The 27,001-nt window shown below is 33.5% G+C and overlaps 3 protein-coding genes across 5 annotated transcripts; 1 reads left to right on the forward strand and 2 right to left on the reverse strand.

Moving 5' to 3' along the window:
* Positions 1 to 74: 74 nt before the first annotated feature.
* On the reverse strand, positions 75 to 2,477 carry LOC133672956 (uncharacterized). The gene is made up of 2 exons (XM_062093533.1): positions 2,208 to 2,477; positions 75 to 1,717 (listed from the first exon to the last, which is right to left on the reverse strand). Exon 2 carries the CDS (start codon positions 1,636 to 1,638, stop codon positions 238 to 240), a length of 1,401 nt encoding a protein of 466 aa, XP_061949517.1. The 5' UTR covers positions 1,639 to 1,717; positions 2,208 to 2,477; the 3' UTR covers positions 75 to 237.
* A 489-nt stretch (positions 2,478 to 2,966) lies between these two features.
* Positions 2,967 to 4,615, reverse strand: LOC133699310 (protein VACUOLELESS GAMETOPHYTES). Its single transcript, XM_062122524.1, has one exon. The coding sequence runs from the start codon at positions 4,123 to 4,125 to the stop codon at positions 3,163 to 3,165; it is 963 nt and encodes a 320-aa protein (XP_061978508.1). The 5' UTR covers positions 4,126 to 4,615; the 3' UTR covers positions 2,967 to 3,162.
* Positions 4,616 to 18,769: 14,154 nt separating this feature from the next.
* Positions 18,770 to 23,473, forward strand: LOC133670502 (uncharacterized). 3 transcript variants are annotated; one of them, XM_062091022.1, is made up of 4 exons: positions 18,770 to 19,303; positions 19,440 to 19,970; positions 21,529 to 22,517; positions 22,962 to 23,473. In XM_062091022.1, exons 1-4 carry the CDS (start codon positions 18,929 to 18,931, stop codon positions 22,966 to 22,968), a joined length of 1,902 nt encoding a protein of 633 aa, XP_061947006.1. In that variant the 5' UTR covers positions 18,770 to 18,928; the 3' UTR covers positions 22,969 to 23,473. The 3 variants fall into 3 exon arrangements, with proteins under 3 accessions (XP_061947006.1, XP_061946991.1, XP_061946999.1); XM_062091007.1 differs by having other exon boundaries at positions 18,771 to 19,329; positions 19,424 to 19,970; XM_062091015.1 differs by lacking the exon at positions 22,962 to 23,473 and having other exon boundaries at positions 18,771 to 19,329; positions 19,424 to 19,970; positions 21,529 to 22,765.
* The last annotated feature ends 3,528 nt before the right edge of the window (positions 23,474 to 27,001 follow it).

Raw genomic sequence — 27,001 nt, forward strand, 5'->3', positions numbered from 1 at the left:
TAAGAAACCACATAGTTTCCCAATGAAAGCCAGATAATAAATCTACAACAGCAAAAGTATAAACACCTGTAGTGTGATCCCAATATTTTGCTTAAATTGCAATTGGCACTCAATGCCTAGATTGGCAAACACGGTCTTCATAAACACAAACATGTATTAGTTTCCAACAACACAACTAAATCACAGTACTCAGACAAGGAACATGCAATCAATTTAACCCTTATTTCTATGGCTACATCAGTTCAAGCTTCTCCTTCTACGTTCACGGTTATTTCCATTGTCTGCCCCTGAAGCTCTAGGAACTTCAATCCTTCTCCTGGATGAAGAAGAATTTGTTTCTACGCTATTGTCCACTTCTGAAAGCCTAAAAACTAGATTTCTTCTTCTAGAAGATGAAGAAATGGGCACACTAAAATTGCTTTCTATAGCAGTACCCGTTCTATGGCTTTCCAATTGAGAAACAGTGACAACATCGTCAGGCCTGGAAGAAGAAGCAGACTGTGGCAATGTAGAATCAGCATCGGCAACAGTATCCGGGTTCTGGCTGTCAGGTTGAATAACAGCAGCAATGCTTGAAAATGAATCTCTATCAGCAGGACGTGAAGATTGTTGATGGTTTCTTCTCCCACGATGGCTGTGCAAAATTGCCCCAAGGTCCTCAAATAATCTTTCTGTAGATTCCATAGCAGATTCCATTGCAGTGTTCACTGCAGATGAAAAGGAGGATAGTGAAGCAGCTCCTTGAAACAGTAACCTAGAAACTTGAACAGAACGGTGGTGCTGGCTGCTGTCTGCCCCTATGGAAGGCAGTGCCTGAGAAGTACTGGTTCGATTTGCCAAGAAACTGATTCTGTCAGATTCAAGAGGAACACCATCAAGACCCTCTGATGGAGGTATCTCCCCCATTGCAATGAGCACATTGCCAATATACCGCATCCTTTCCTCAATGGAAGAAGAAAATGCACCGTGATTAATGAGTTGTTGCCTCACACTCTCAACTCTTTGTGCAGAGGGCCTAGGAGGAACCTTCAAGCCAGACTCCTTCAACTTGAGCTTCTTGTTATCATAACTGTTTCCATTGCCGTAAATTGGAATAATGCTTGTATCTGTAACCTCTTCCACACAAACAGGGCATTCTTTCACATTCGAGTAAACATACGACAGCTGATAGAAGCACGGCCAACAAAACAGGTGTCCACAAGAAGTTAATATAGGATCTTGTGCCATATCAAGGCATATGTTACAATCAAATACACTCCTCCTGTCAGTTCTGGCCTTCTTACCATTCCCCTTCCTGCCTAATGCTTTAGCTATCAAATAGGTACTCTTTCTTTTGCCAAATTTATTCATCTCATCTCTCCTTTCTTCAGTAGCAACACCAGCCTCCCCAATAAGCAGCCCACCGTCACTGTGAACATTAACAGTAGCTGGTTCCACAGAAACATTCACTGTTTGAGGGGTAAAGTGACTTTGTCTCCATCTCTGTCGTTGTCTAGCCCTGAAAGTAACTGCTTCAAGCTGCCTGAGGCGTTCTTCTATATGACCATGGGTGTTTTCTAATTCATCTCGTATGGATGCTAGTCCCAACAGCGAGTCATTGGAAGGGTATAAAGGCTCTTGGTTCAAATCAAGATCCATTATTTCTAGCAAAAAACTTACACCACTCTGATTCAAAAATCTTTCTACAACAAAAACCAGAATCTCAATATACCCTACCCTGCAAAGAACAATAAAAACACACAATCTTTAACTCACCCAGAAACTGAAATTTCCCATTATCTTAAACTCCCTAAAAACAAAAATTAATTGAGACAATTGTCACTCTCTAAATAACTATAGAAGAGGGGAAAAAATCCAAACTTTACTAAACTAAACCCTCCATGCATACCCAAAAAAGAAAATCAAAATCAGCTTAAGAAAAAAATAATTAAAATCCAAACCAAATCGAACTCCAACCAAAATGAAAAAAAAATCCAAAACCAGCTCAATCATTGATTTAGGCACTAAAAAACAAAACCCAGAAACTGAAAGTTCTCCCCTCTATATTTTTAATATTTTTTTCAAGCAAACAGAAAAAAAAAACCCATTAATCTTTTGAGGCCCAAGAATGTAAATAAGACCAAGATTGTAAACAAAAACACAATCAAACAATAACAACAATAATAATCAAGAAATTGAAAAAGAAAAGAAAAGAATAGGATAAGCACCTGTATGGAGCAGATGAACAGCTCAGGTCTTCTTCAAGATCAAAGATTTATCCATAAAATCATTTTATAGCAATCAATAAAAGCTAAAGCAAGAGGTGGTAGTTGTTTGAGGGATTGATTGACAGGTGCTTGGTTTCTTGCATGTTCAAGGCCAGCTGGGTATAAAGTGCTGTCGTTTTGAGCACTGACTTTGATGTCCCTGAGGATTTGTGATTGGAGTTGTGGCACCAAAGCTACCAGGTCAAGAAACTTTGGTCCTGTTATATTCTTTTGCGAGCTAATGATATTTTTGGTGGTTTCTGCTTTGTTTAAATCTCCATTTTAGTCCATATACTCTTAATTATCTTCTATTTTTGTCCATGATCTTTGAGAAAAATCAATCATGTGCTCATGATATTGTTTTTTTTTTTTTATTACATTTTTATGTCTAGTTATATAAATTTCAAATAGCTCTAAAGCTTGTAACTATGGTATTGTATTTTTAAATAATCTATATGAAGTAAAAAATAATTTGAATGATTAATTTCAAATGCATATAAATTAAATAATTTTGATATGTAATGTTTTTTTTTTGTCTATTATATAATTGGCTATATATATATATATATATATATATATATATATATATATATATATATATATATATATAACTTTAGAACACAATGAAAAGTCTTAAATCACAATTTTCTTCTCAGAAATCAGCATCAACTACAACAGATTATTCATGGGGATAGTGAGTTGATCTTGATGGCTAGTAGCTTCCTTCAACGCAAATCTTATTCCCAAGTACTGATGATGATCATCATAATACAACAATTAGAATTTAAGGGTGCCTTTTCTTTTCCATCCCAAGGATTCTGTTTTTCTCTTGCAAGAAAACAATCCTGGAACCTCAGATTATTAAAGCATAGAGAAACAGACGTTGTCAATACACATGAAAAATCTGAATAGATAGCTAAAAACTGGAACCACCTCCAAGGTCCATTCCACCTCCAAATCCTCCAATATCAACTCCACTTAATGATGATGATAAATCCCCGCCACCCCCACCAAAGGTGCCTCCAAGATTAATACCTCCGCCACTATTATTTCTGCCACCACCAAGACCACCGATGCCAATACCAAGTAGTGCCGGCAACAATATAGAGCCTAGCTGGTTCAATGAAGAATTCGCCTGCCCCCTTGGTCTCCCATTAGACATAGGCATATTTGATCCAAAAACATTTGAGGTAGCAGCTTTTGGCACATAATTGTTAGGTGCAAGGTTTTGCATGACAGGACCTGTTGCCAGTGGAGTTCCAACAGCCTGATACCGAGGAATACCTGATGCTGGTGCTGCTGATTGGTAGTATTGGGCTTGAGCTTGAGCTGGATTTGGCTGTGATACGGCACAATCCAAGTGAGCATCAAATCCACAGAGGTTGCACCTATAGAGCCATTGCTTGGAACCAAAGTTGTGGCATATGTCACAAGAAAAGCTCATGTTAGGGTAAGGAACAAAGGGTGTAAGATTCAACTGGTGATGATGAGACTGGTGGGTGAGCACCAAGGGCATGGCCGCACATGTGGTATGGATATAAATGTTGCAAGTTCCACAATGGTAAGAGAAACCATTTCCTTGCTTCCCACACGCATCACAGTTGAATAAGTCTCCAGGATACATGGGGGTTGAGAGGAGAGACAGAACATGGTTTTGGTGATATGGATGAGTGATCTGTTGAGGCATTTGGGAACAAGAAACATGAAGAAAGTAGTTGCACTGTGTGCAAGAGTAGATCCATCCCGAGATCTTGAGCTTGCAACCTGAACATGAAGCTAGGCAAAGCGTCTGTTGGGGCTGGTAATTGGAGAGCTGTAATGGGTGTGGATGGCTGAAATGCTGAATTGCAGCTTCAGTTTGGGCAGGTAGCCTCCCCATGAACCTCAGATTTTCTCTCTTCTCTCAACTTGTTTTTAGTGGTAAATCAAACTCTTCTGCTCAAATTCGCAAGATATCCACACACAGTGCTACCGTTGACTCTGCTATCAAGCAAAGTCAACTAAAGATGCGGTAGAGTTTCCAGGTCAAGTTGCTTTTGTTTAACATGTTTTGATAACCATAAGAGCACTAAGGGATTTGAAAACTAAAACTCTGAGCTGGATGGAACAAAGTAGCTGGTTGGTGGCAGGCCATGACAAATTCGTATGGAACCTAACAAGTGGTTCACAGGCAATTTTTACTAAGCTGAAAGGAAAAAGGTTGGGGAAATTGCTGAACCTACTAGTTACTGTGACAGGCTAATGATGAGGCTAAGGCTCAAGTGCTGACATTAAAAGAGAGGTTAATTGACAGTATAATGAATTGATTCTTCAACCTTGCTTTCTTTCTACTTTCTCAGCACTGCCTACACCAGAAACCACTCTTAGCACATAGAAAGCAATAAGACCTTATAACTATCGAAGAGATTCAACTTTCTGGCAATGCCACTTTGGAATAATGAACCTTCAGAGAAGCAACTAGGTCCGTTCTCACCAAATCTTGTTCACTGTTCAGTTAGCCGCACTCGTTGAACAAATATTATGCTTCTATTATACAACCAATCTAACTATCAAATTGTATATTATTATTGACCTTGACTTTTCCTTATCTTGAGGATGTAATAGAGTACGGAATGAGGAGATGCATATCCTGATATCCCAATATAAAATTCTAGTTCACTTTGGGGTTAAGAGAATCCTGCTTATATGCGACCTTGCCTGCCAAATTCTAGCAGTAGAATTTACTTGAGTAAATACTCTAAGATGGAGGAGATGCAGAAGTTGAGAGCAGAATTACCAACGTTTTTCGCTAAAGACACTTGTTGGAATCCTTGTGAGAGGCCAATATGATCATAGGAACGACTTCATGGTTGTCTATCATGTAAGTTTGCAAGCATGCATTCTCCTTCTCACAATCCATGAGAATTGTATACCTCAATTTTTAGCATGATGGTTTTTAATTTAATTTTATGTGGGTTAAAATATAAAATTAAAAATTTATTTTGATGAAAAATATAATTTATCAACTTGCACGGAAACTATAAACTATAATATGCTTTTGCTATTTTATCCTTATCATTAAGATAAATATAATTATTCGTTTTCAAATTTAATTATTAATCATACTTAAATTTTAAAAAACAAAATAAGTCTTTCTCCCTTCCGGTCACCGACCATCATTCTCTCTTCCTCTCTCTCCGCAACTCCCTTACTATCACAGTGCCATCAATAGCTCCAGCAACCGGGAGCAAACATAAGCCACCAGTCAAGGTTGTCAAAAACACATTTTTAACACGGCACGGAAAATGCAAAATAAACTTGGATCGTAAAAACGAATCGTAAAATCATAAAGAATTATATATATATATATATAGTTAAGTATCTTAAAATGTATGGTTCAAATAAAAATTCATACATAGTTCAAGCAACTTAAAATACATGGTTTAAATAAAAATTTATATATATTAAAATAATTTTTTTTATTTTTAATATTAATACATCAAAATAATTGAAAAATATAAAAAAAAAGAACAAGAAATACATGAATAAGGAAATTGAGTTTTTATTAAAGATAAAGATAAACATTTTCTTTCCTCTTTGATTCAAGTTATTAGAATCTAACAAGTATTTAATTGTCATTGGTTTTTATTTTATAAATCATGTTACTCGTGAGCAGAGATAATTTTGACTTAAAATTTTAATTATTTTTTTTATGAATATATATTTTAATGTTTATATAATTAAATAAAAATAAATTTTAAAAAATGTTACATGAGATCACATTGGCTAGTACTCTTAGCATTTAAGAACACATTAGCTAAGCCCGGGTCATGTCCGTTGAAGTGAAGGCAAGAGGGCATGTATTGGGAATCGAGCCTGACAAGGAAGTGCACTATTGCAGCATATATGTCATCCCTTTCGGGCGTAGCTGGCGCCTGACAACACATCTTTGGTGTGGACAAATGGCATGTCGTTATTGGTCTGGAGGAAACATATAATGCACTATTACAGTGCAGTATATGTTTTTGTTAAAATCATAAAATCAGAACTAAAATCATGATTTTTTACGATTTTACCGATTTCACTCGAATTCAACCCAATTTTATTAATTTTCAAGTTTTTAAGGTGATTCAGCACGTTAAACATATATTAACTTGTAAAATCATACTATTTTACGAGTTAAATCGCGATTTTAACAACCTTACCAGCAGCAGCAGCAGCAGAGAGAACCCTTCTATCCTTTCCTCCTCTCCTACTGCTGCACCCCGCATGTCCAGCAGCAGCCTTCTTTTCGGTCCAGCACTTGGAGCAACACCAGTATCGCAGTGCAACAACAACAAATAGCACATACAAGCTTCACTGTGCTCCTCTCGTCCTCCATTAAAGCAACATTTGGAAACCCTCCTTCACGCCACCAACGTTGTCTCCATCGTGAACATCAAGTCGGACTGTCAACCGTAATGGCGGATCTATGAATTTTTCCTGCCCTGGGCTATTAAGTAGATATACATAAATTATTTTCCAAGATCAATCATTAACTTATATATATAAATTTATCAAGTTAACAATAAATTTTTAATTTGGATTTAAAATATATAAAATTGAAAAAAAATAAAAATAAATTATACTATTAAAGTTGCACCCTTCCATGTTTTATGGAATAAAATTCATCTATGATCGAATCTAAATCAATATCTTCAGCAAGCTCTCGTTCAATGTAAATCATCATAAAATATGCTAAAAACTTATCTTTTATTTTATTGTGAAACACAATTTTAACATGTTTTATTGCTGAAAATGCTCGCTTTATAGTGACAATGAAAATAGACAAAATCAAAATAAGACAAATCAACTTATCAATCAAATGATAGTGTTGTGACTTATTTATTTTAATTAATCCTCGACATAATTCAAAAATGGTAGACATATTCTAAAAGTTCTTATGATGAATCACGTCAATCTAATAATGCTCTATCTGAGATCTCAAATAATACATCTCTTGTTCATTGGAATCTTCATGATAAAATTTCTTAGCAAGTTTGCAAATAACATCAACTTTAAATGATTTAAAGTTGTTTTTAGGTTCTAAAGCAGAGATAAATACAAAGAGTTTCATTGTCCCATCACTAAATCTAGAATTTAATTATTCCAATTAAAAATCTATTATTGAGTAAAATATATCATAATGATAATGTTGGTATTGATTTTTGTTATTGACATAAATCACCTATAATCTTTTTATACAAAACATTCATATGTGGTATGTCAATCTCATATTGTGTACAAATATATTGCACATATGTAACTAAAAAATCAAATTTAGCATCTCTCAAATTCGAAGCAATGCATTATTAGTTGGTAAAAAATAAGATATAATTAAATAAAATTTCAAGTTCGCAAGTAGGAGTTCTCCATTTTTTTCAAGAAGACAATATTTTCTTTTTATCTAATAAAAGATAAACTATTCATATCTAAAATTAATGAAAAATATTCAATTTTCTCAATTAGGATTTCACTAGTATCTTATTTAGGTTATTTGCTAATAATAATTTTATCTTCCCAATTAATATTTATCTTTTCTATTTTGTAAGAGAATTTATTGTAAAAGCTCATAATATAAAATAATTAAATTTTAATAAATGTATTAACAAGATTTAGTTAGTGGATATCACGAGGAAATTGGTTAGTTTTTTTAATTTTAACCGAAAATTAATATATTTAATAATATCTTGCTTTTAGTACCATAATATCTGTCGACTAAAATCTTTTAATCTATGTATGTGAAATCCAAAATAAATTTATATTTTTTAAAATATTAAAGATAAAGAAAAGAATATAATTTAATTATTTTTGCATGAAGATATTCTTATCAATTTGTTAGATAAAAAATAGATTATTTATATAAAAACTTAATAAAAAGATTCAATATTTTAACTAGGTTTTTACTGAATTATACGTTTTAGTTGTTTGTTAAGAATCATTTTGCATTCCTAAATAATATTAGATGAAAATACTAATGTCAAATCAGGGTTTTTTTTTTATGAGAATACATTTGAGAAAATTTAATTTAGTTCCATTAGAGCACTAATTTTTTTTTCAGAACTTATTCAAACTATTAATTGCTGCATTTATATGCATTTATGTGTGAATTAGAGTTTTGTACATTGAAGGTTAGGATTTATTTTTTTCTCCTGGGCTAAAGCCCACCTCAGCCTTGCACACCCCTCTGCCCTTGGTCAACCATGAGCAGCGCCCGACTGTATCCCTCCTCGCCTCTTGCGGTAGCTGTGCTCGAGTAAGTCCTCCTTATTGCCTGTAACAATTCAATTACATTGTTACGGTTGCATGCATGCGTGAATTATTCACGCATGCATGCAACAGTTGGAGAGCTGGTTACTGGCCTGGGCCAGTAATTGGATTGGGCTTCTGGATCTAGCCCAACCCGTACAGCTAAGTTAGATCCAATTCTTAAAAACAACTGTTTCTTCTTTATTTAAATTCAAATTTTACAGATTTATTCACTGGCGTCAGAGTTAAAAATACTATATTTTTTGGGTTATGCAATACTACCAACACCAGAATTAAAAATATTTATATGTAAATATTCACTGATACCAGCGTCAAGAATATTATAGGAAGACTATAAGAACGGAACACAAACAAACTTGTAATAATTTAAGATAAAATCAGTAATGTAGCTTACCTCAGGTAGGACGCTTAAGTGGTGATAATATCTTTTATTTCGCGTAACCAGTCTTGTACTATATAATTTCTGTTGACCAGTTAGGGTTTCTAATGACCATAATATTAGGTAACCAGCGACTCTTTGAACAAGACATATTTCCCTCGAGAACAAGATGTGAAATATATATTTTTTTTTTTATAAAATTATTTTTAATGGATCATTGCTATGTCCGAATATGACAACACCGTTCGGAGTTTATACCTACGCTGATGGCTGGTGTGAGACCACCGAAATCTGTTACAGTATCCATTTTATGATTGCTTTGCTGGAAGATTCAAGATCATCGTCTCCATTTTTGCCACCACCTGCTAGTGTCAAGGGAGGGATGCCATATTGGGTCTTCGGATTCATGGGCCTTTTCATATTTCGATTTCTTAATTGGATTTTGTCTTTAAAACAAGCCCACTTCTCCAACTTTATTAAAACCATGCTTTAAGGCCCATTAGCTCCTTGAGATGCTGAGAAATGCTTATGCAATGTAGCTGGAAACTAATGTATAATTATACTATGATTCGAACAAAATTTTATGGAAATAATAATTGAGGGTTAACATCATATTAGGGCTCAACCTCAAACCAATTTTAAATTGAGTCACCGAATTGATTGTTTTATCAATTGGGTCCCCAACGTATACACCAATTCTCTAGATTTCTCAAAATTCTTAAAATGTATATGAGAGAAATTTCCCAAAACATAAAAGCAGATGAATAATGCTGCAATTTCTCCTAAATTATGAAGGATTTGGGTATGAGATTCTTATAGAGGCCAGAAAATAGACATTTTGTTCTACCTTTAGTAAAACTTTTAGATGGAATGGCTTCTTGGATACCGAGAATCAAAATTTTGAACCCCTTAAAGATAGAGAAGAGATTAAAGTTGTTAGGGTTAAGAGGGCAATTTTTTTTTTTTCCTTAAAGCTTAATTGGTCAAAATTCCTATTTGACATTGCTGTAAATGCAAAACAAAATTTAATCTCAAAGGCTAGACTGTAAATGCTATCTAGTACGAGGGTGAAAGAACTTTCAAATAAGGACTTATTTGTAAGAAAAAGAAATATAGAGATTAAAATGAAGTTTTCTAATAGTGATTTAAATGAAAGTATAGTACCTGAAAATTTATTTTTCTCCGGAATATATTTTTGAATAAGAGCAACCGATAACCAACTCCATCAAATCTTTTTAACTTTGTATGCTCATTTATATTTTTATAATATATATTCTTTAAAATAAATAGATACGAGTGAGTGAAAGGTCACGAGTAGCTTTATGATCTCTAATTGTTGCTCTCTAAGAATAATATTCATCTCAAAATAAAAAATAACTGGCATTAGTGTATTTAAAATTATAATCATGAGTGAAATGATGTTATTGTTTTTGTGTTCTTATAATTGAATTATTTTTTGATTAATCCTATTCTCATTTTAATACATGAACATGGAAAAAAGTACTTCGAGATTTGAATTTACATCGGTTGATCCTATTCTTATTTTATTTAATTAAATTATATAAAATTAAGATTAAGATTTTCAATACAATTAAATTTTTTAAATAATTAATATAAAAACATTCTTATATAGTAACTAATAACCTAAAAAATTTTATTTACATTATAGAGAAAATAATTTCCTTTAACAATATTCTACTCGAGAAGATTATTCACCAACTTTTATAAACACCACTCTTTACTCTTAGAAGTTAAACAATTTATTTTTAATTTTTTACCAATCACTTTCTTGTATTTTCTTTTCAGAGCATAAAGTAGTAAAAGTTTTTTTTTTAAAAAAAGAAGAAGCAAGAGACGAAAATGACTTTATTATAACTATTTAACCTTTTATTGGATCTGGCAGCTCTTAATTAAAAACTAGCTAGCATTTTTAAATTCTTTATTTATTAACATGCCATGTCAGCAACATTATTTAAGATTGGATTCAATAAATTAATTTTTAGGGTTACATCATTTAGAAAAGCGACATGATCTCCTATTTATCCCATTAATTAAAAAAAACAAAAACTCCATCAATTTCTTTTCCTTTTCTTTTTTAACTCATTGCGACTCTTTTCTAATCTATAAATTGAAAGACCTTTAAAGTCCATATTTTCCCTTTCTATTAGACTTTTGCAACCTCCTCTTCTGTTGTTCAAACTATTTTCCCCTCCTAACTAGATTATCATTAATATATTGGCTAAACATTGATCTCGCAAACATGGAAAACATGGATGAGCAAAATAACTAGATTATCTTGAATATCTATAATTGATTTGAAAAACTGAAAAAAATAATAAAATTAAATTTGCTGGATAGTTTGATTAGAAGGAAAAAAAAAATTGGTTTGGTTTTAGATTTTAAAAATTGACCTGAAATCAAACTGAAAAAGTTAATAATATAAATAATCAAATTGAACCAAACAACTTATTTTTTGTCTTAAAAAATCAAGCCCAATTTTTATTTTTTTTGCTCATTTAGATTTTAGCTTTAACAAAAATAAAACTGATACAAACCAAATTGAACCGATTAATTTTTATTTTTGTTCTAATTTGATTAGATTTAAAATGTTGATTCTTTTTTTTTTAATTTGGTTAGATTTTTTAACCGAAACCACACCTTTGAATTGATACCCACCCCTACACCAAGATAGGTTGACACCTACAAATTACCGCCAATAACTTTTGGAAAGTAATTAGTTATCATTTACCAAGTTTCAATTGTAGGTGATATATAATATCCTAAAATCCAAGATATGTTACTGTAAGGTTATTTAGTGTTTGAAATAGTGGATAATTAATATATTCAAGTGCTTAGATTTCTTCGTTTTAATCTAAGGAACTCCAAGTTAATAAAAGAAGCTTGAATACTTGCAAAAACAATCTCAATTAGAGAGACTTAAAGACTCTCTGATGATAAGTCGGTATATTTATACATGTCTTAAACTTTTCTTATACATTTCTTGAACTTTTTTCTAGGATCTCCAAACTTAGGTTCTTCCAATATTTTACAAGAAGAGAGCAATTTGACAGTAGAGGGGAATTTATTGATTAGGTAAACCAGATCTTCTTTATTTATGCTTTCATAAAACCTTTCTCAATCTTTTCTTTCTTATACCCTTATGACTTCTAGAAATGGAAAAAGGAAATATATCCTTTAAAGGTGATTTCAATTTCAGGCCTAAAATTAAAACCACTCATTGAAGATCTTCGGCCATAAGAATTGGCCCTAGATCGTAAAGGGATGGCGCCCAGCCTTTTTTTACTAGAAGAAAAGATAAAGATGTTCTCTAGGAGGTTTCAAACCTAAGAGGACAACTAAGATTGCCTAAGGCTCATGGGGACGACAAACAGAGTTAAGTAACTTGAGATCAAATATCCCTGGCCAGTGCTAGTCAGCTATTAGATCACTAAATATAGTGGAGGTAATATTATCATTACAACCCCCTATGTTTATACGAGTTTGAAAACTCATTTCCTTCACAAGGATTTGTAATGGATGTTCTAAGGTACTATAACTTCAGTCCTGCTCAAATTCATTCTAATGGATGGATTATTCTATTCTCATTTGAAATATTATTGAGGATTTTTAATCGAGGAGTCTTCGGTCAGGGTATTTAGACAATGTTATACCTTGATCAATAGCATTGAAGGGGGGCCTTTAATCCCTTGTTTTTTTTTTTTTTACTTTCATTAATAAACAACATAGACCAATGAAAAATATCATGAAGAGAAAGTCTTCTTGATAAAAAAAAAGTGAAGAGATCAACGAGTAATAGTGAGGTATACTGGCTTAGCAGACCTTAAGATGAGTATATCTCAATCTAGAGCTATACTCATTATTGAAGGACATCCCTTGTTATAACCTAATTTTGGGCCTGTTGGCTTTTAATTTAATTTTGTAAGGTTAAAATGTAAAATTAAAATATCAGGGATTTATTTCGATGAAAATTGTGATATGTCAACTTGCGTGAAAACTAGGGACTTTAATGTGCTTTTGTCATTCTATTCTTATCATCAGGATAATGATAGTTATCCGTTTTCGAATTTGATTCTTAATCAAATTTAAAATTCAAAGAAGATAATGAATTTGTCTAGGATTTTGTTTCCCGTTCGCAATGAGACTTTTGCACTATAAATACAGATCTTCATGCATGCACAAGTAATAGGGGAGGCCATTACAAGAAATCATAGGAGGGACATTACAAAAAAAAAATCAGAGGAAGACATTACAAGAAAAAAAAACACATTACTAAAAAGAAGAAAAAAAACATAAAAAGGGGTGAAGCGGCGAACCCTTTACTAGCCGTCGTCGCCCTTTTTTTTCTCTTTTCTTCCCTGGCCTCCAAATCTTCACAGGGCAAGGGCTCTCTTATCTTCACCAGTTTTCCTTGGCTTGGAACCCCAGAAAGCAGGCCTCCATCAGCTCATCCCCGTAACCTATACTGAGCAGAACATAAAAAGAAAGGTCATCTTCCTCAACCAAAGCATACCCCTCCATCCTCACCATCATCGTCCATCGTGGTCACTTGCAAAACCAGCACCCCTCACTCCACTTTCCTTTTCCTTTGGCCAATGCTGCCACCATCCTGACCAACCTGTGACAGCCCCCCCAACAATAACTTATCCTTACACCAGCCATTCTCTGCAAGACTGCACCTGTTGTGAACAGCGCACAAACCAACAACCTATACTCCTGCTTCCCTGCAGGAAGCTTCCTCTATACGGACTAGCACTACACGCCTCCTCCAGCTCCATCAACATCCAACAACCACCACTGTGCATCGTGAGCATGCACCAGCTATAGCAACAGGCAACAATAACCTTCTCTTCTTAGTAGAGATAAGACATATACAAACACAGGGACACGAACAAGAGACTAGGGTAACGAAGCCAACATCGAAGACTAAGAAAACAAAACGACTAGAACAAGTGAAAAGAAGAAGAAACAGGGGAGTGTTTGTTCGGACAGCAGCATCATGTCTCTATTACCATCGTCCTCGTCTTCAGTTGCACCACACTTTCCTAAACAGACGAATGTGAAGGAGAATAGAGAAAGCATAAGATGAACTGGGAGGAGGGAATACCAGTGGAGAACAAGAAGAAACAAAAGAGAAGGAGAAAGCAGCCGACCAGTCTTCCTTCACCAGCGTCTCCATGGCCAACATCAGGTAAGTTCTTTGCCTTCCCTCCATTTTTCATTATAATCCACTTGCTACAGTAGCTGTGAATTATAATTCACTTGTTACTGTAGCAGTGAATTATAATTCATTTGGTTATGTAGTAGGCATGCGTTGACAAATGCTTGCTACTCGGTCGGGTCATTGGTTTAGGCCAGTGACCAGGCTGGACAGGGTAAGTCAGACCCAACTCCCTCTAAAAAATAAATTTATGTATATATGTATTTATTTAAATTCATTTTATTGGTTTATTCACTGACATCAGAGTCAGGAATACCATAAATTTTCTTTTTCACTACGTAATATTTACCAATGCTAGAGTGAGAAGTATTTGTAGTTCAATATTCACTGACGCCAAAGTCAAGAGTACCACATCTTTTGGGTTATGTAATATTTACCAACAACAGGGTTGGAAATAGTCGTAGGTGAATATTCATTGATGCTAGAGTCAGGAACATTGTAAAAAAAAAGGAAAACAAATTCATAACAATTTAAGACAAAACCAGCAATGCAGCATGCTTCAGGTAGGATGCTTCAAGGGTGATAATATCTTTCCTTTAGCATAACCAGTCTCGTGCCAAAGAATCTCTGTTAACCAGTTATGGTTTCTAATAGCTATAATATCAGGTGACGACTCCTTAAATAAGACTATTCCTTTAAAGAACAAGATACCAGATATTTGTTCTTTTTCCAAGATAAATTTTTAATTGGTCGCCATGATGTTCAAATGTGACACCCCTAGTGGGTATAAATAAAAAATCATTCTTGGGCCCAAAGGAGGAGAGGGTTTGTACTAGGTTAGATAACCTCCATACTGAATATGACATCAGTTGTATGCCTAAAGAGCTATATAGCGTTTCAGGTAATTTTACTTTCATATGTTTTTTTATTTCAATACCTTTCATTCCTTTACTGTTTCTTTATGCAGGGTTTTTACCTAGGACCGCTGGATCCGAATTCAGTGGGTCTACCCCGTCTACGCTTAATAACGTTTCTACACCCTCTCCTAGTGGCAACTCCTCTTTTAAAGAAAATCAACCATTGAAGTGAAGATGAAATGTTAGGTCTTTCATTCAAATTAACATTGAGGAGATTTCAACATTTCAAGTCCAAGCTGAGGATTTCATAAAGATATCTGTGTAACTAATCTTCTTGTTGATGAGGTTTGTCAAGAGGCAGCGAAGGGTCTCGCTCTTCCCTATCAGGAGGTCCTGAGGTGCCTACTCCAACCTCATTCATTCTAGAGGTCACTTCTCATTGGAAGGGAAGGAAAGTCTCTATCCATTTAGATTATGATGTGGAGATTATTTCCTCTTTACATAGCGGTCCTACTCTCACAAGTCTACTTTACTTGTTTCTTGTGTCTTCTAGTCAAACTCCTCTAATTTTCAATATGAAGGATATCTTCTTCAATCTCAAGTTGGACCATGCCCCTATTTGTTTGCCTACTTTAAGTGAAGAAGAAAAGGGACAATAGAGATTGTTCTCTAGGGGAGGTCCACACTGGGACCTGGTGGGTTGGACATGATGAAGACATTGAAAAAACTCCCCACCTGTCCTTAAGATATGGAAAGAATGATCGACCCCAGCTTTCAGTGTATTCTGGTCATTATTGGACACATGACTTTTCAAGTAAGATAAAAATTTAATTTAATTTAATTTAATTTTGTTTTATGCTATTCTGAAAGATAACTTATATTATCTCTTTTGTTTTTAGACATTTATGATGTGTGCCCACTCCAGTAGTAGGCGGGTTGAAGAGAGAAAGGTCATGAAGGAAGCTAAAGAGTAGTATCATGCAGAGAGACCATGTTTATCCCTTGGAGAGTGCCTATGAAGAGAACACATACTATCCCCTAGGATTTTGTAGGCCATACACAACGATAAAGAAATGAAAATATCTATATGTGAAACACACATTCCTATTCACTATGATATATTTTTAGATGGTTTGAATGCTAGGTGTGAGAGAGATTCTTTCCTTTCATATCTTGTAGATGGTATGTATTAGCTTTGATAATTCTTATAACTTTGAAAGGATCATCCTATTTTGGAGCTAGTTTACCCTTACTCTCTCTATTTCCTATAACCTCTAGTTTTCTAAGTATGAGGTCTCCAAATTTGAATCTTCTATTCTTGACCTTGACGTTGTGATATTGAGTAGTTCTAAGCTTATAGACTTCATCCTAACTACAGCTGCTAGAGGTGACTATTTTAGGATGTCGAGGTTGGTCTTAAGACCTTATTCATTGCCTTCTGAGGTATAATGAACAACTCGATGGCCTGGACATCTGATTTCAGCGGGTATTATGGCTTTTGTCCTATATGTGAGAAGAAATAGTGTTTCACCAATATATGTTTTTTGAGTTGTTTTGTAGGCCTATAAGATTTCACTCAATAATTTTGCCTATTATGACTTGGCTTCCTTTATATTTTTCTTAAGTCCATTGAGCAAAATTATGCTAGTCAACTCAGCTTGATCATTTATCTGAGGGTAGGATAGTAAAAAGAAATGATGATCTATATGAAGCCTCGGTAATGTTCTCTCATCTTTTGATTGTCAAATTACGTTCCATTATTAGTGATCAAAATTCTAGGTAGCCCAAAACGACATATTATATTTTTCTAAAAGAAAGAAAATATTTTTTTATTGGTTATCTTTGCTAGAGCTTCTGCTTTAACTTACTTGGTAAAATAGTCCACGATTACTATGACAAATTGTCTCATACTGGTGGCCTTAGGGAATGGACCTAGAATGTCCATTTCCTATTATGTAAATGGCCAAGGGGAAGTTATAACTATCATTTATGCAGATGGTTATCGAGGAACTGAAGTAAATCTCTGACACTTGTCACACCTATTTATTAGGCTCATGACATCTTAAAGTATAATTGGTTAATAAAATTTTGCCCGTGTTGTTTGAGATGCAAGAGCTATGAAGTCTATATGTAAACCACATATGCCTTCATGTATTTTTTGTAAAATATAGGAGCTCTCCTCCAGGGATAGACATTTCAGTAATGGACCGAGATAGATCTTCTGATAAGACGTTGTTAATTATATATTATCCTAATGCTCACCCTATCAAGCAAATGACTTCATTTTTGTTTGAAGGTAGCTCTTTTATCTACAAATATTTTCTAATAGGGATCCTTTTATTATATTGATGAGAGCAACTACCCGATCATCTTTACCAATATTAGGTTCACTAAGACTTCTACCCAAACATTGACAAGAAATTCCACAAAATTAGAACGTGCTAATTTAAAAAGAGGTCTGCTTGTTGATTGTCTTTTATGGGAATACGAGTGATTGAAATGTTTTTGTGCTCAATGTTGAGATAAGGTGTGACTTTTTGAAGATATGATTGCATGATGGGTTCTCTTGCTTCACTTGTTCCTTGACATTAATTAACCACTGACTGAGAATCACTGTGAGCTTGGAAAGGATAGGCATTCAAAGCTTCTGCAAGATGTAGTCCAGCAAGAAGAGCTTCATATTCTACTACATTGTTGGTAGCAGGGAACTCAAAACGAATACTATATTTTAATACTTGTTCTTCAGGACTGATAAATATTATTCCAGCTCCACTTCCACTTATGTTGGAAGCACCATGTACCTACAATTTCTAGTAGGGAAGTAACACATGTGCTCGCTGAAATTTTTGTCATTGAAGGTGGATGATTAGGGGTATCCACGCGTTTTATAAAATAGCATTCAATGATGAAATATACCAAGGTCTAACCCTTTATTGTTGGACGATGTTTGTGTTGAAGTTCAAATTCTCCTAACTTTATAGCCCATTTAACTAGGCGCCCATATAATTTTGGCTTGTAAAAAATTTGCCTAAATGGTTGGTTTGCAAGACAATTATTTGATGAGTTTGAAAGTATGACTTCAACTTTCTAGAGACACTTGCCAACGCTAATGCTACTTTCTCCACCTTTAAGTAGTTTGTTTCTGCATCATAAAGAATTTAGCTGGAATAATTCACAAGTCATTGTATGCCGTCTTAAGTTGAACCAGGCTTGGTTTTGCAAAAATGGGTAAAAGTGATGAATAGAAGGTTGTAAAACTTAGGAATGGCTCTTTCAGCTAGTTTATACCAAATAGCTTCAAAAGAATAGCCTTCCACTATGTATTGTAGTCTAGAAAGCACACAATTTGATCACCAGGCCCTTTCTTGTCACTGTCATTCCTTGATTCCATTTACAAGAGTTTGATTTTGCTTCTTGTATGTTTCTGCTTTCCTTTTTCTTTTTAACAAGGTAAATATTTTAAAAATATTTATTTTATTTTTATTTTTACATGCTCTTCATCAATATTTTAAAAATACCTACATGCTCTCATTACAAAGACAATTATACCTTTAATTATTAGCCTAAAACTTTTTTTAAGGGTAAAATAATAAATTTATTATTTTCATCCACTGTAAAATATAAAATATAAAATATATAGAGTAGAAGTGTAGAACGGTGAATTCAGAGCCCCTTTCAACTTTTTTTAATAAAATAAAATTTCTTCTGTTCTACTATTCCTAGGTTAAAAAAATAAAAATAAAAATAAAAGATAAGCCAAGAAAAATGACAAATACGAAGTTGTTTTATTAATTTAAAAAGCACACAAGCCCTAGAAGTTGTTTGTTACTTTTGAAAACAAAAGGAGGGACGTGAAGAGCATGGGCAGAATTTTAGAATAGAATCGCAAGAAGGAAAGAAAAGGGTAGGGCAGACCTAACTCTAACTCAGCTCAGCTCAGCTCAGCTCCCTCCCCCATCAAAACCAAACCAAACCAATCATGGCTAACCAAGAAGAAGACATTCACCACCAAAACCAACAGTCATGGGGCACGTGGGAAGAGCTGTTGTTAGCAAGTGCCGTCAAGCGTCATGGTTTCAAGAACTGGGATTCCGTTGCTTTAGAACTTCAAACCAAAACCTGTCTTCCTCATCTCTTAACCACTGCTCAAATTTGCCAGCAGAAATACCTTGACCTAAACCGCAGATTCAATACCACCATCATCAACAACCTCAATCACAACCATACACCGGAGGAGGATAATCAAGATGAAGAACAAAACAACATTAACACTGATATTATTAATAATAATATTGTAAGCGTTCCATGGCTCGAGGAACTTCGTAAACTCCGTGTTGCGGAGTTGAAACAAGAGGTCCAACGATACGATGTTTCCATCCTGTAAAAAAGAATATTCTTTGCTTTTTTTCTTGTATTTTGTACTTTGTTTTTTGGTTTGCTCAGATCTGAAACAAAAATTCGTATTTGTTGACAGTACTTTGCAATTGAAGGTGAAAAAATTGGAGGAAGAGCGAGAGAGAAGCGTTCAAGAAGGAGATGGCAATACAGAAAAACCAGATCTGAAGCCAGATAGATTGATAAACGAGGATGAACCGGGGAAACCGGGTTCGGTTTCAGGTGAGGAGTCGGACCGGGAGGACCGGTCGGTGAATGAATCGAATTCGACTGCCTCGGGTGGGGGAGAAGATGCGGTGGCGAAATTAGAGGAAGTTGAACCGGTTCAGGGAGGGTCTGGTGAACCGGACCCGGTTGTGAGCGGGTCGAATCGGAAGGCGCTGGATGAGGGTGGTGGTGGTGGTGGAGGGGAGGAGTCGTGCGAGTTTGGCGACTCGGTGACTCAGTTGAGTAGTGAGTCGTTGAATTCGGGGAGGAAGAGGAAAGGGAGCGAGAGAAAGGAGGAGGTTTCAGTAACAGGCGGTGAGGAAACGGTGGCGGTGAAATCTGAACCGGTGGTTGGGTTTTTAGAGATGATTAGGGCCCACAGAAATGGTTCTCTTTTTGAAAGCCTGCTTGAGAGCCAGGTATGTACGTGTGGGCTTTTCTCTTAATATTTTCTGTTTTTGTTTTTAATAAATAATATTTCTTTTATGGTTTTTACAATATATTTAAACAATTTTATTTTTTTAAGAAAAATTTGTTGAATTTATTATATTTATTATTATTATTTTATTTAAATAATCTAATTTTGTAAAATAGTAAGTAGCTATTTTTATTGGTCTCAAAGTAGGACACGTGGATTAATTTCATGTTTAGCATTATGATTTACTCGAGTATTTTTATAATTTTATAATTTTTTATAATTTCAAATTAATTTTTTTATATTTGTAGATTGCATTAATGTATTAATATTAAAAATAAATTTAAAAAAATAAAAAAATATTATTTTAAAATAAAAATATAAAAAAAACAATATTTTTAAACAGGCAATAAATCCGCATGTGTGTACAAAATCTTGATACAAATTATTATTAAAAAGATAATTTTTTTTCACCTTTTTGTTTCCTTGTCGTTTCCCTTAATCATATATATTCGTTTGTTCTTCCCTCTCGTCTTTATACTGTCAAACAGCTCAATTCTCTCCCCAAAATTAGCCCAAAGATTATTTGATTAGATGATTATTAAGGATTGATATCAACGATTTTTCAAAGAGTAAACCTGAATTCATGCAACGTGTTCCTTCAGTGGGTTGTTAGTTAATAAATCAGCACCAATCCTAATAATAGAAGATAAAGCCATCATCTCCTACCTTTTCTTGCCTTTGTTTTTTGTAGTGAAATAAGCTGCCACCACATTATCCTAATTCCTTATCCATTTGGGTCCCACCTCTAAAAGAAAAGATTATAGCTTGGCCCAGTTCATTGAGCCTAAAACAATTCCAAGCTTTCATGGAGGCAGTTGGCTCGTTGTTTTCTCGGTTCTCATGAATTGGCTTGTGCAATAATTTTGCCCAGACCATTTAATAATGCCTCTGACTTTAAAAAATTAGGTGACAGTTGATTCAGTTAAATTTTATATATTTTTTTAAAATGATGATATTTTAATTTAAAAAAAAATGGAAACAATGATATTTTATTTGACCTTGATTAACCTAAGCTGCTTATCTGACTGCGTGGTAATTGACTTGGTAAAACCGTTTTGATTTTTAATTTTTTTCAATCTTTTAACTTGTTTTTTAATTGAAATGATTTAATTTAAGTTAATAGGTGACAGTTGATTCAGTTAAATTTTATATTTATTTTATAATGATGATATTTTAATTTTTTAAAAAATTGAAACAGTGATATTTTATTTGATCTTGATCAATCTAAGCTGCTTATCTAAGTACTACGTGGTAATTGACTTGATAAAAACCATTTTGATTTTTGATTTTTGATTTTTTTTAATGTTTTAACTTGTTTTTTTAATCTAAGTTAACTTGCTCGACTTGTTATTGGAGTATTAGGCTGAGATTAATAATTTTGAAAAGAATAAGATTAAAATTGCGAAGCTTCTTTGTTTGTGTGATTGCTAGTCATCTTTTCTATCATTGATAATTCAGTAAAGAATCAGAAATTCATAATCATATATTTAAAACTCCAGGAAATGGGTGTGTATAAAGACATGATCCGGCAGCATATGGATTTGGAAGCAATACAAACAAAGCTAGAACAAGGCTCCTACTCTCCTTCAAAACTTTTGTTCTTCCGAGATCTTTTGCTTCTCTTCAACAATGCTTTAGTTTTCTTTCCCAAACACTCTGTCGAATCACTCACCGCCCACAAAATCCGATCCCTTGTCATGGATGAAATGAGAAAAGATACCCAAAAATCTGATTCTACTGTAGTGCCAGAAAATATTCCTTCCCAACCCAAACGTGAACTTGAAAGATCAGATTCATTGCTCGCTAAACACAAGTCTACCATCCCTATTATAGTTTGTCGTAAACGCAGTTCAATATCGGCTAAGCCTTCCTCTTCTAGCCTAGGGCCAAAGATTGAGCAGCAGCAGCAGCAGCAGCAGCAAAGCAATGAGAACAAACCAGTAAATGATCTGAAACCGCCTGCTGTTGAGCAGGGTTTGCTAAAGATGAAATCTGAAGAGAAGCCTGTAACTGGTGCAAGAAGTACCAGGAGAGGTAATAAGAATCTTGCGAAGAGTTCTACTTCTCCGAGCAAGAAGCAAAATACAAGCCCTGACACAAAAGTTGCTGCACCTGACAAGTCTGAAACTCCTAAAACCGAAAAAAAGAAAAATGAGGCATTGCCATTGGAGAAGAAAAAAAGTGCGGTTGATTTCTTGAAGAGAATAAAGAAGAATTCTCCTGCAGAGACACCAAAGAATAATAATAGAGGAGCTAGTAGTGGTGGAGAGCGAAAAATGGAAGGAAGTGGTGGGAAAGGAGAGAGAGGGAAAGAAAGAGTGTTGAAGAATAGTGATAAAAAACAAGGAAAGCAGGAGAGTAGTCCATCAAAGAAGAATGTTGGGAGGCCATCGAAGAAGGCAGCAGAGGAGAGTAGGGTTTCAGGAAAGCGTGGCAGGGACAGTGGCGGCAAGGAGGTGGCAAAGAGGCCAAGAAAGCGGTCTAGGAGGTAAACACCATTCATAAATGGCTGCTATGGCTTCTGTATATTATGTATGTAGTGTATAGTAGTGTTTGATCACCCAATCAGTTAGCAGTTCGTTGATCTTTTAGTCACTGTAACATTGTATCACTCTAATTCTTTTTACACTTGGTAGTTTTGCTACCATTTCTTCTTTGCTTGTCATTTACTTCCCCCGCTACTCGAGTGTAATCGTTATTTTGTTGAGGATCTTACAAGACTTGACCCTTGATTAACTGATAGGTTTGCTTGTGATTCATGGGCTAATGATAATTAGTGAGGGAAATAAGTGTAGTACTGTACAAAACGAAGACTGTTGTAGCAATCAAGCCTTCTGTTTAATTTGAATTACTCAACTAATAATTATCCGTTGATGACATTCCACATGATCTTGTTACATCTGCTCTTACTTGAGTCGGATTTCCATTGCAGGAAGTAGGCATTTTCTAAGAACCGACTGATTTCGAAGACAAAGGCGATGCCAAAACCTCCAAGAATAGAATGATGGTGAGAATGTCTTCCAATAAAAAGTTACGACGTGGATTCCACAGACTTGATTGATCTAAAAGAGATCTCTTGCCCACGGCTAGCCATCAACCAAATCATGAATTGTGGACAGAAGATTTGCAGGAAAGCAGGCGCCATATGAACTGCAGGTTGCGCTTACCTACTTTCTCCAAACCAACTGCATCGAGTCATGCAGTGCCATTCTAATGTTAGTATGGTAAGAGGAAATCCTCTCTTAATAGCAGGAGTCAAGAGATCAAACTGAGGAATCCTGAAACAAGAACAAGAAACGATCAATTGCAAATGATTAATATTACTTTCGATCTTTCAAGGCCTCTATCTGTAAAAGTTCATTCATTCTTGTAAACAAGAAAATGTTTACAAACTTATTATTCATCGTACAGGGCAAATTAATTAATGTCAAATTCACAATCAAAGTACATATAGTGATGCAACTTGTCTGGCAATTGTTGAAGTAAAAATGTCCCACGTAAGAAAGAGAGAAGATAAAGCCAAAATATATATAGGTGAAAGGCATGTCAACAAGAGCAAGATGAGCAATTAGCTCAGAGCCAGAGTTCTAACATGGTATCAAAATCCTACAGCTCGAGGGAAGAGAAGAAAAATGGAGGCGCAAGGCAAGATCATGAAGCAAAACTATAGAATGGAGGAGTTGCACCATTGAGAGAGAGAGAGAGAATAAAATAAAACTAAAGGTTGTGTTAAAGGTGTAAAAATAGTTAAAGAATAAAATATATTAAGAATATTTGATGCATATGTAAAAATAATAGACATAAGTGCAGCTAATAAATTTTAGATAAGTAGCTTGCAGAACAGCTGTCCCTCTTCTCCCGGCGCCCCCACCGGCAATCAAGATCCCAGGCGGGCCTCCTCTTCTCATTCCTCTCCACACTTTGAATGGTCCTGATCGCAACTTGCCCTTCTCACATCTGACAACATATCTTCCTCATCTTTTGAATCTAAACTCAACAAAACTAATATTGCAATTCTCGTTTTGGCGCTAGTTCGAAAATGGTACCTGTGCATTTTTTTACAATATTTTTTATTTAAAAATATATTAAAATAATATTTTTTATTTTATAAAATTTATTTTTAGTATCAACAAATTAAAAAAATTAAATTTAAAATTAAATTAAATTTTTTTTTCAAAAATATAATTTAATCATAAAAATTAAAAAATTTTCGTTATCACCTTTAGCACCACTGCTGTCATTTCACTTTCAAAAAAATTACAATTAAAATTTTAGATATAACTCTATTTGTTTTTTGCGTATTAAAAATATTTTTGAAAAAAAATTAATTTTTATTTTTTTACTTTAAATTAATATTTTTTTTGATATTTTTAAATTATTTAATAAACTAATATTAAAAAAAAATTAAAAAATAACTATAACTATATTTCAAAACACACTAGCCAGCACATTCATCTCCATCACGGCCAGTATTCATTAAAGAAATCACCATTATTATTTTATTATATTATTATACATCATTACTTATCAAATATCACGATAAATTAGCAAAAAGAAAAAAAGGTTATTATTGTCGTACAAAAAATAAAATAACGGAAAGATGCTAGTCAATAGGTGTAATAATAAATCGCGAAATTCAAGATTGAATAGGACAAATATTTTTTATTAGGCATCTTGTATCGTGCGTATCGGAAACTGATACAATGGCATGCACCTTAAAATTCCCCTTTTAATGTTTTTAAAAAAGGATCGAGGCTAACCTTTTATTGCACCTATAATAAAGCTAGGGATTAGGGCAGCGAAGCTAATCGATTACCCATAAACACATCTTTTCTTTTCTTTTCTTTTATAAACGATAACAACAACCACCGACACTTGAATCTATCAGATAAATACCTGTTTTTTTTTTTTTTTTAATTTAATATGGGTGTTCGGTCAGCTTACGCATACCTCGACTAATCATACGGATCCTGAAATTAACGACCATATAAGCCTCAAGTAGCCATCATATAAGCAACCATAAAGCTCAAAATTTATATATTCTAATCTACACCTCTTCTAATTAAAAACAATAAAATTATATTTTTATTGCGGCGCACCCCCACAATATGTTATTTGCTACTTGAAGCAACCTCAAGCCCTGAGTCACTAATCATGTAGTTTAACTTAAAAGAAGACTATCGCACTCAAGCTAGCCCTCTGTCTTCTGTAATGACATGACTAACGTTGTTGTTAAAATTGTGGAAACACTCCACTCAGTCAAGGGAACTCACTAGACATTGTTTCATAGATCAATTTCTTGTCTCGGGTTCCAAATATTTTACACATAGTAGAAATTATAAAATAAAGTTTCTATGAATCGATAAATTTAGAGATTTCTTATATAAAATTTTGATCTTTTATGATATATATATATATATATATATATATATATTTATTTTTAGAAATTAACTCAATAAAATTCTTACTTAATTTTTCTAGGTTTAAAAATATAATTATTGTATTAATTATATTCTAATCCTTAATTTCTAAAATATATTTTAATCAAGTCATACTTAATTAAATTATCAAAGTTTAATTTCTGACTAATAATTCTTAATTCCATTAGGTTTTTAATATGTTGGTTCAAATATAAATTATAATTATAATTAAATATAATTTAATAAATTAAATAATTTAATTTATTAACAATTGATTAATTTATATTTGAAAATCAGATACATTGTTTAGCAACGTGTTATGATCCCTCAAATATTAGAAAAGTTATTAGTGGTTTGACTTAATCTTTCAGTGACTGGTTTCTCAGTGTAATTAATATCATTTAATCAATAATATTTGATTTAACATTAAAACATGTAGTATGTCTATCATGTTAAATCATGTTTATTCGCTACATAATAGTCATTGATCGTTTGAATAAGATTTCAAACTTTTTTCAAATCTCATTCTACTTTGTCTAAGAATTTATCAGTCAATACTATTTAAGAACAAATGAAACATTTCTCCTAATTCACCTAAGATGATGAATTTATCTTGATCACTTAAGTACTTTCATATAGTTTATGTTATACCTAATATTTGCCATTTCGTTATTTCCATTAAGATAACATATAATATGATCAAAGTATAATATTTTTTATATAAAATAACTTAGTGATCTTAAGCTTAAAGATCACTTACACAACCATCACGTAAGCTTTTTTATAGATATAAGTGATCTCTCCATATAAAATTATCATGCGGGTCAGTTCAATGTATATATCATATGACAATCACCTACATATTAGTTCTAAGTATCCCTTATACCTCGGTTTATGAGAACAATTGTTTCATTTCATAAAGAAAAGAATTATATATATATATATATATATATATATATAAGTTTTTACGGTTTTAATAAATGTTCAATATATAAAAAAGTATCGATTATGAATATTTTAGAAACTATATTTTGATGTAATAGAAATATTATAACTATAATAACTTTATAATTTTTTTCTGTAAAATATTTTTATAATATTGACTTTATTTTTTTTTTATATATATTCATTAATCTAATATATGAATATTAAAGATAACAGGTAACTTGCCTTTTTCATGTTAACTTGTCTAAGTGTTTTTGTTGGCTACTTAACCAACTTTTGTATATATTTATGCAAAAATATCCTGACAGTATCTGCCAATTTAATATTTCCTATTATTAACAACTTCTCCACTTCGCTGACCCTTTACCATTCGTGTTGCTGCCTGCCATCTCTCTCGCTCCTTCTTACACTCTTTTGTATAAGGCTTTTTTCTCCAGCACCTGCAGCTAAAACTTCTCAAGTTGACCATAAAGCTACTCCTCTATTCTCTTCTTCAAACCCCAAAATTACACCTTCATGAAAGTCCTACCATAGAATTCAAAGCAGCAAATATGGAAGCTTTCTTGAGCTATATCATAACCCAATTTTGGCCATTTAGCTTTTAATA

The sequence above is a fragment of the Populus nigra genome, chromosome 1 (assembly GCF_951802175.1).
Source record: "Populus nigra chromosome 1, ddPopNigr1.1, whole genome shotgun sequence".
Taxonomy (NCBI): domain Eukaryota; kingdom Viridiplantae; phylum Streptophyta; class Magnoliopsida; order Malpighiales; family Salicaceae; genus Populus; species Populus nigra.

Coding starts and splice junctions, on each gene's coding strand:
- LOC133670502 (XM_062091007.1), top strand. CDS start 18,929: ATGGCTAACCAAGAAGAAGACATTCACCACCAAAACCAACAGTCATGG. Junction 19,330..19,423: donor CGATACGATGTTTCCATCCT/GTAAAAAAGAAT, acceptor ATTTGTTGACAG/TACTTTGCAATTGAAGGTGA. Junction 19,971..21,528: donor AAAGCCTGCTTGAGAGCCAG/GTATGTACGTGT, acceptor TTAAAACTCCAG/GAAATGGGTGTGTATAAAGA.
- LOC133672956 (XM_062093533.1), bottom strand. CDS start 1,638: ATGGATCTTGATTTGAACCAAGAGCCTTTATACCCTTCCAATGACTCG.
- LOC133699310 (XM_062122524.1), bottom strand. CDS start 4,125: ATGGGGAGGCTACCTGCCCAAACTGAAGCTGCAATTCAGCATTTCAGC.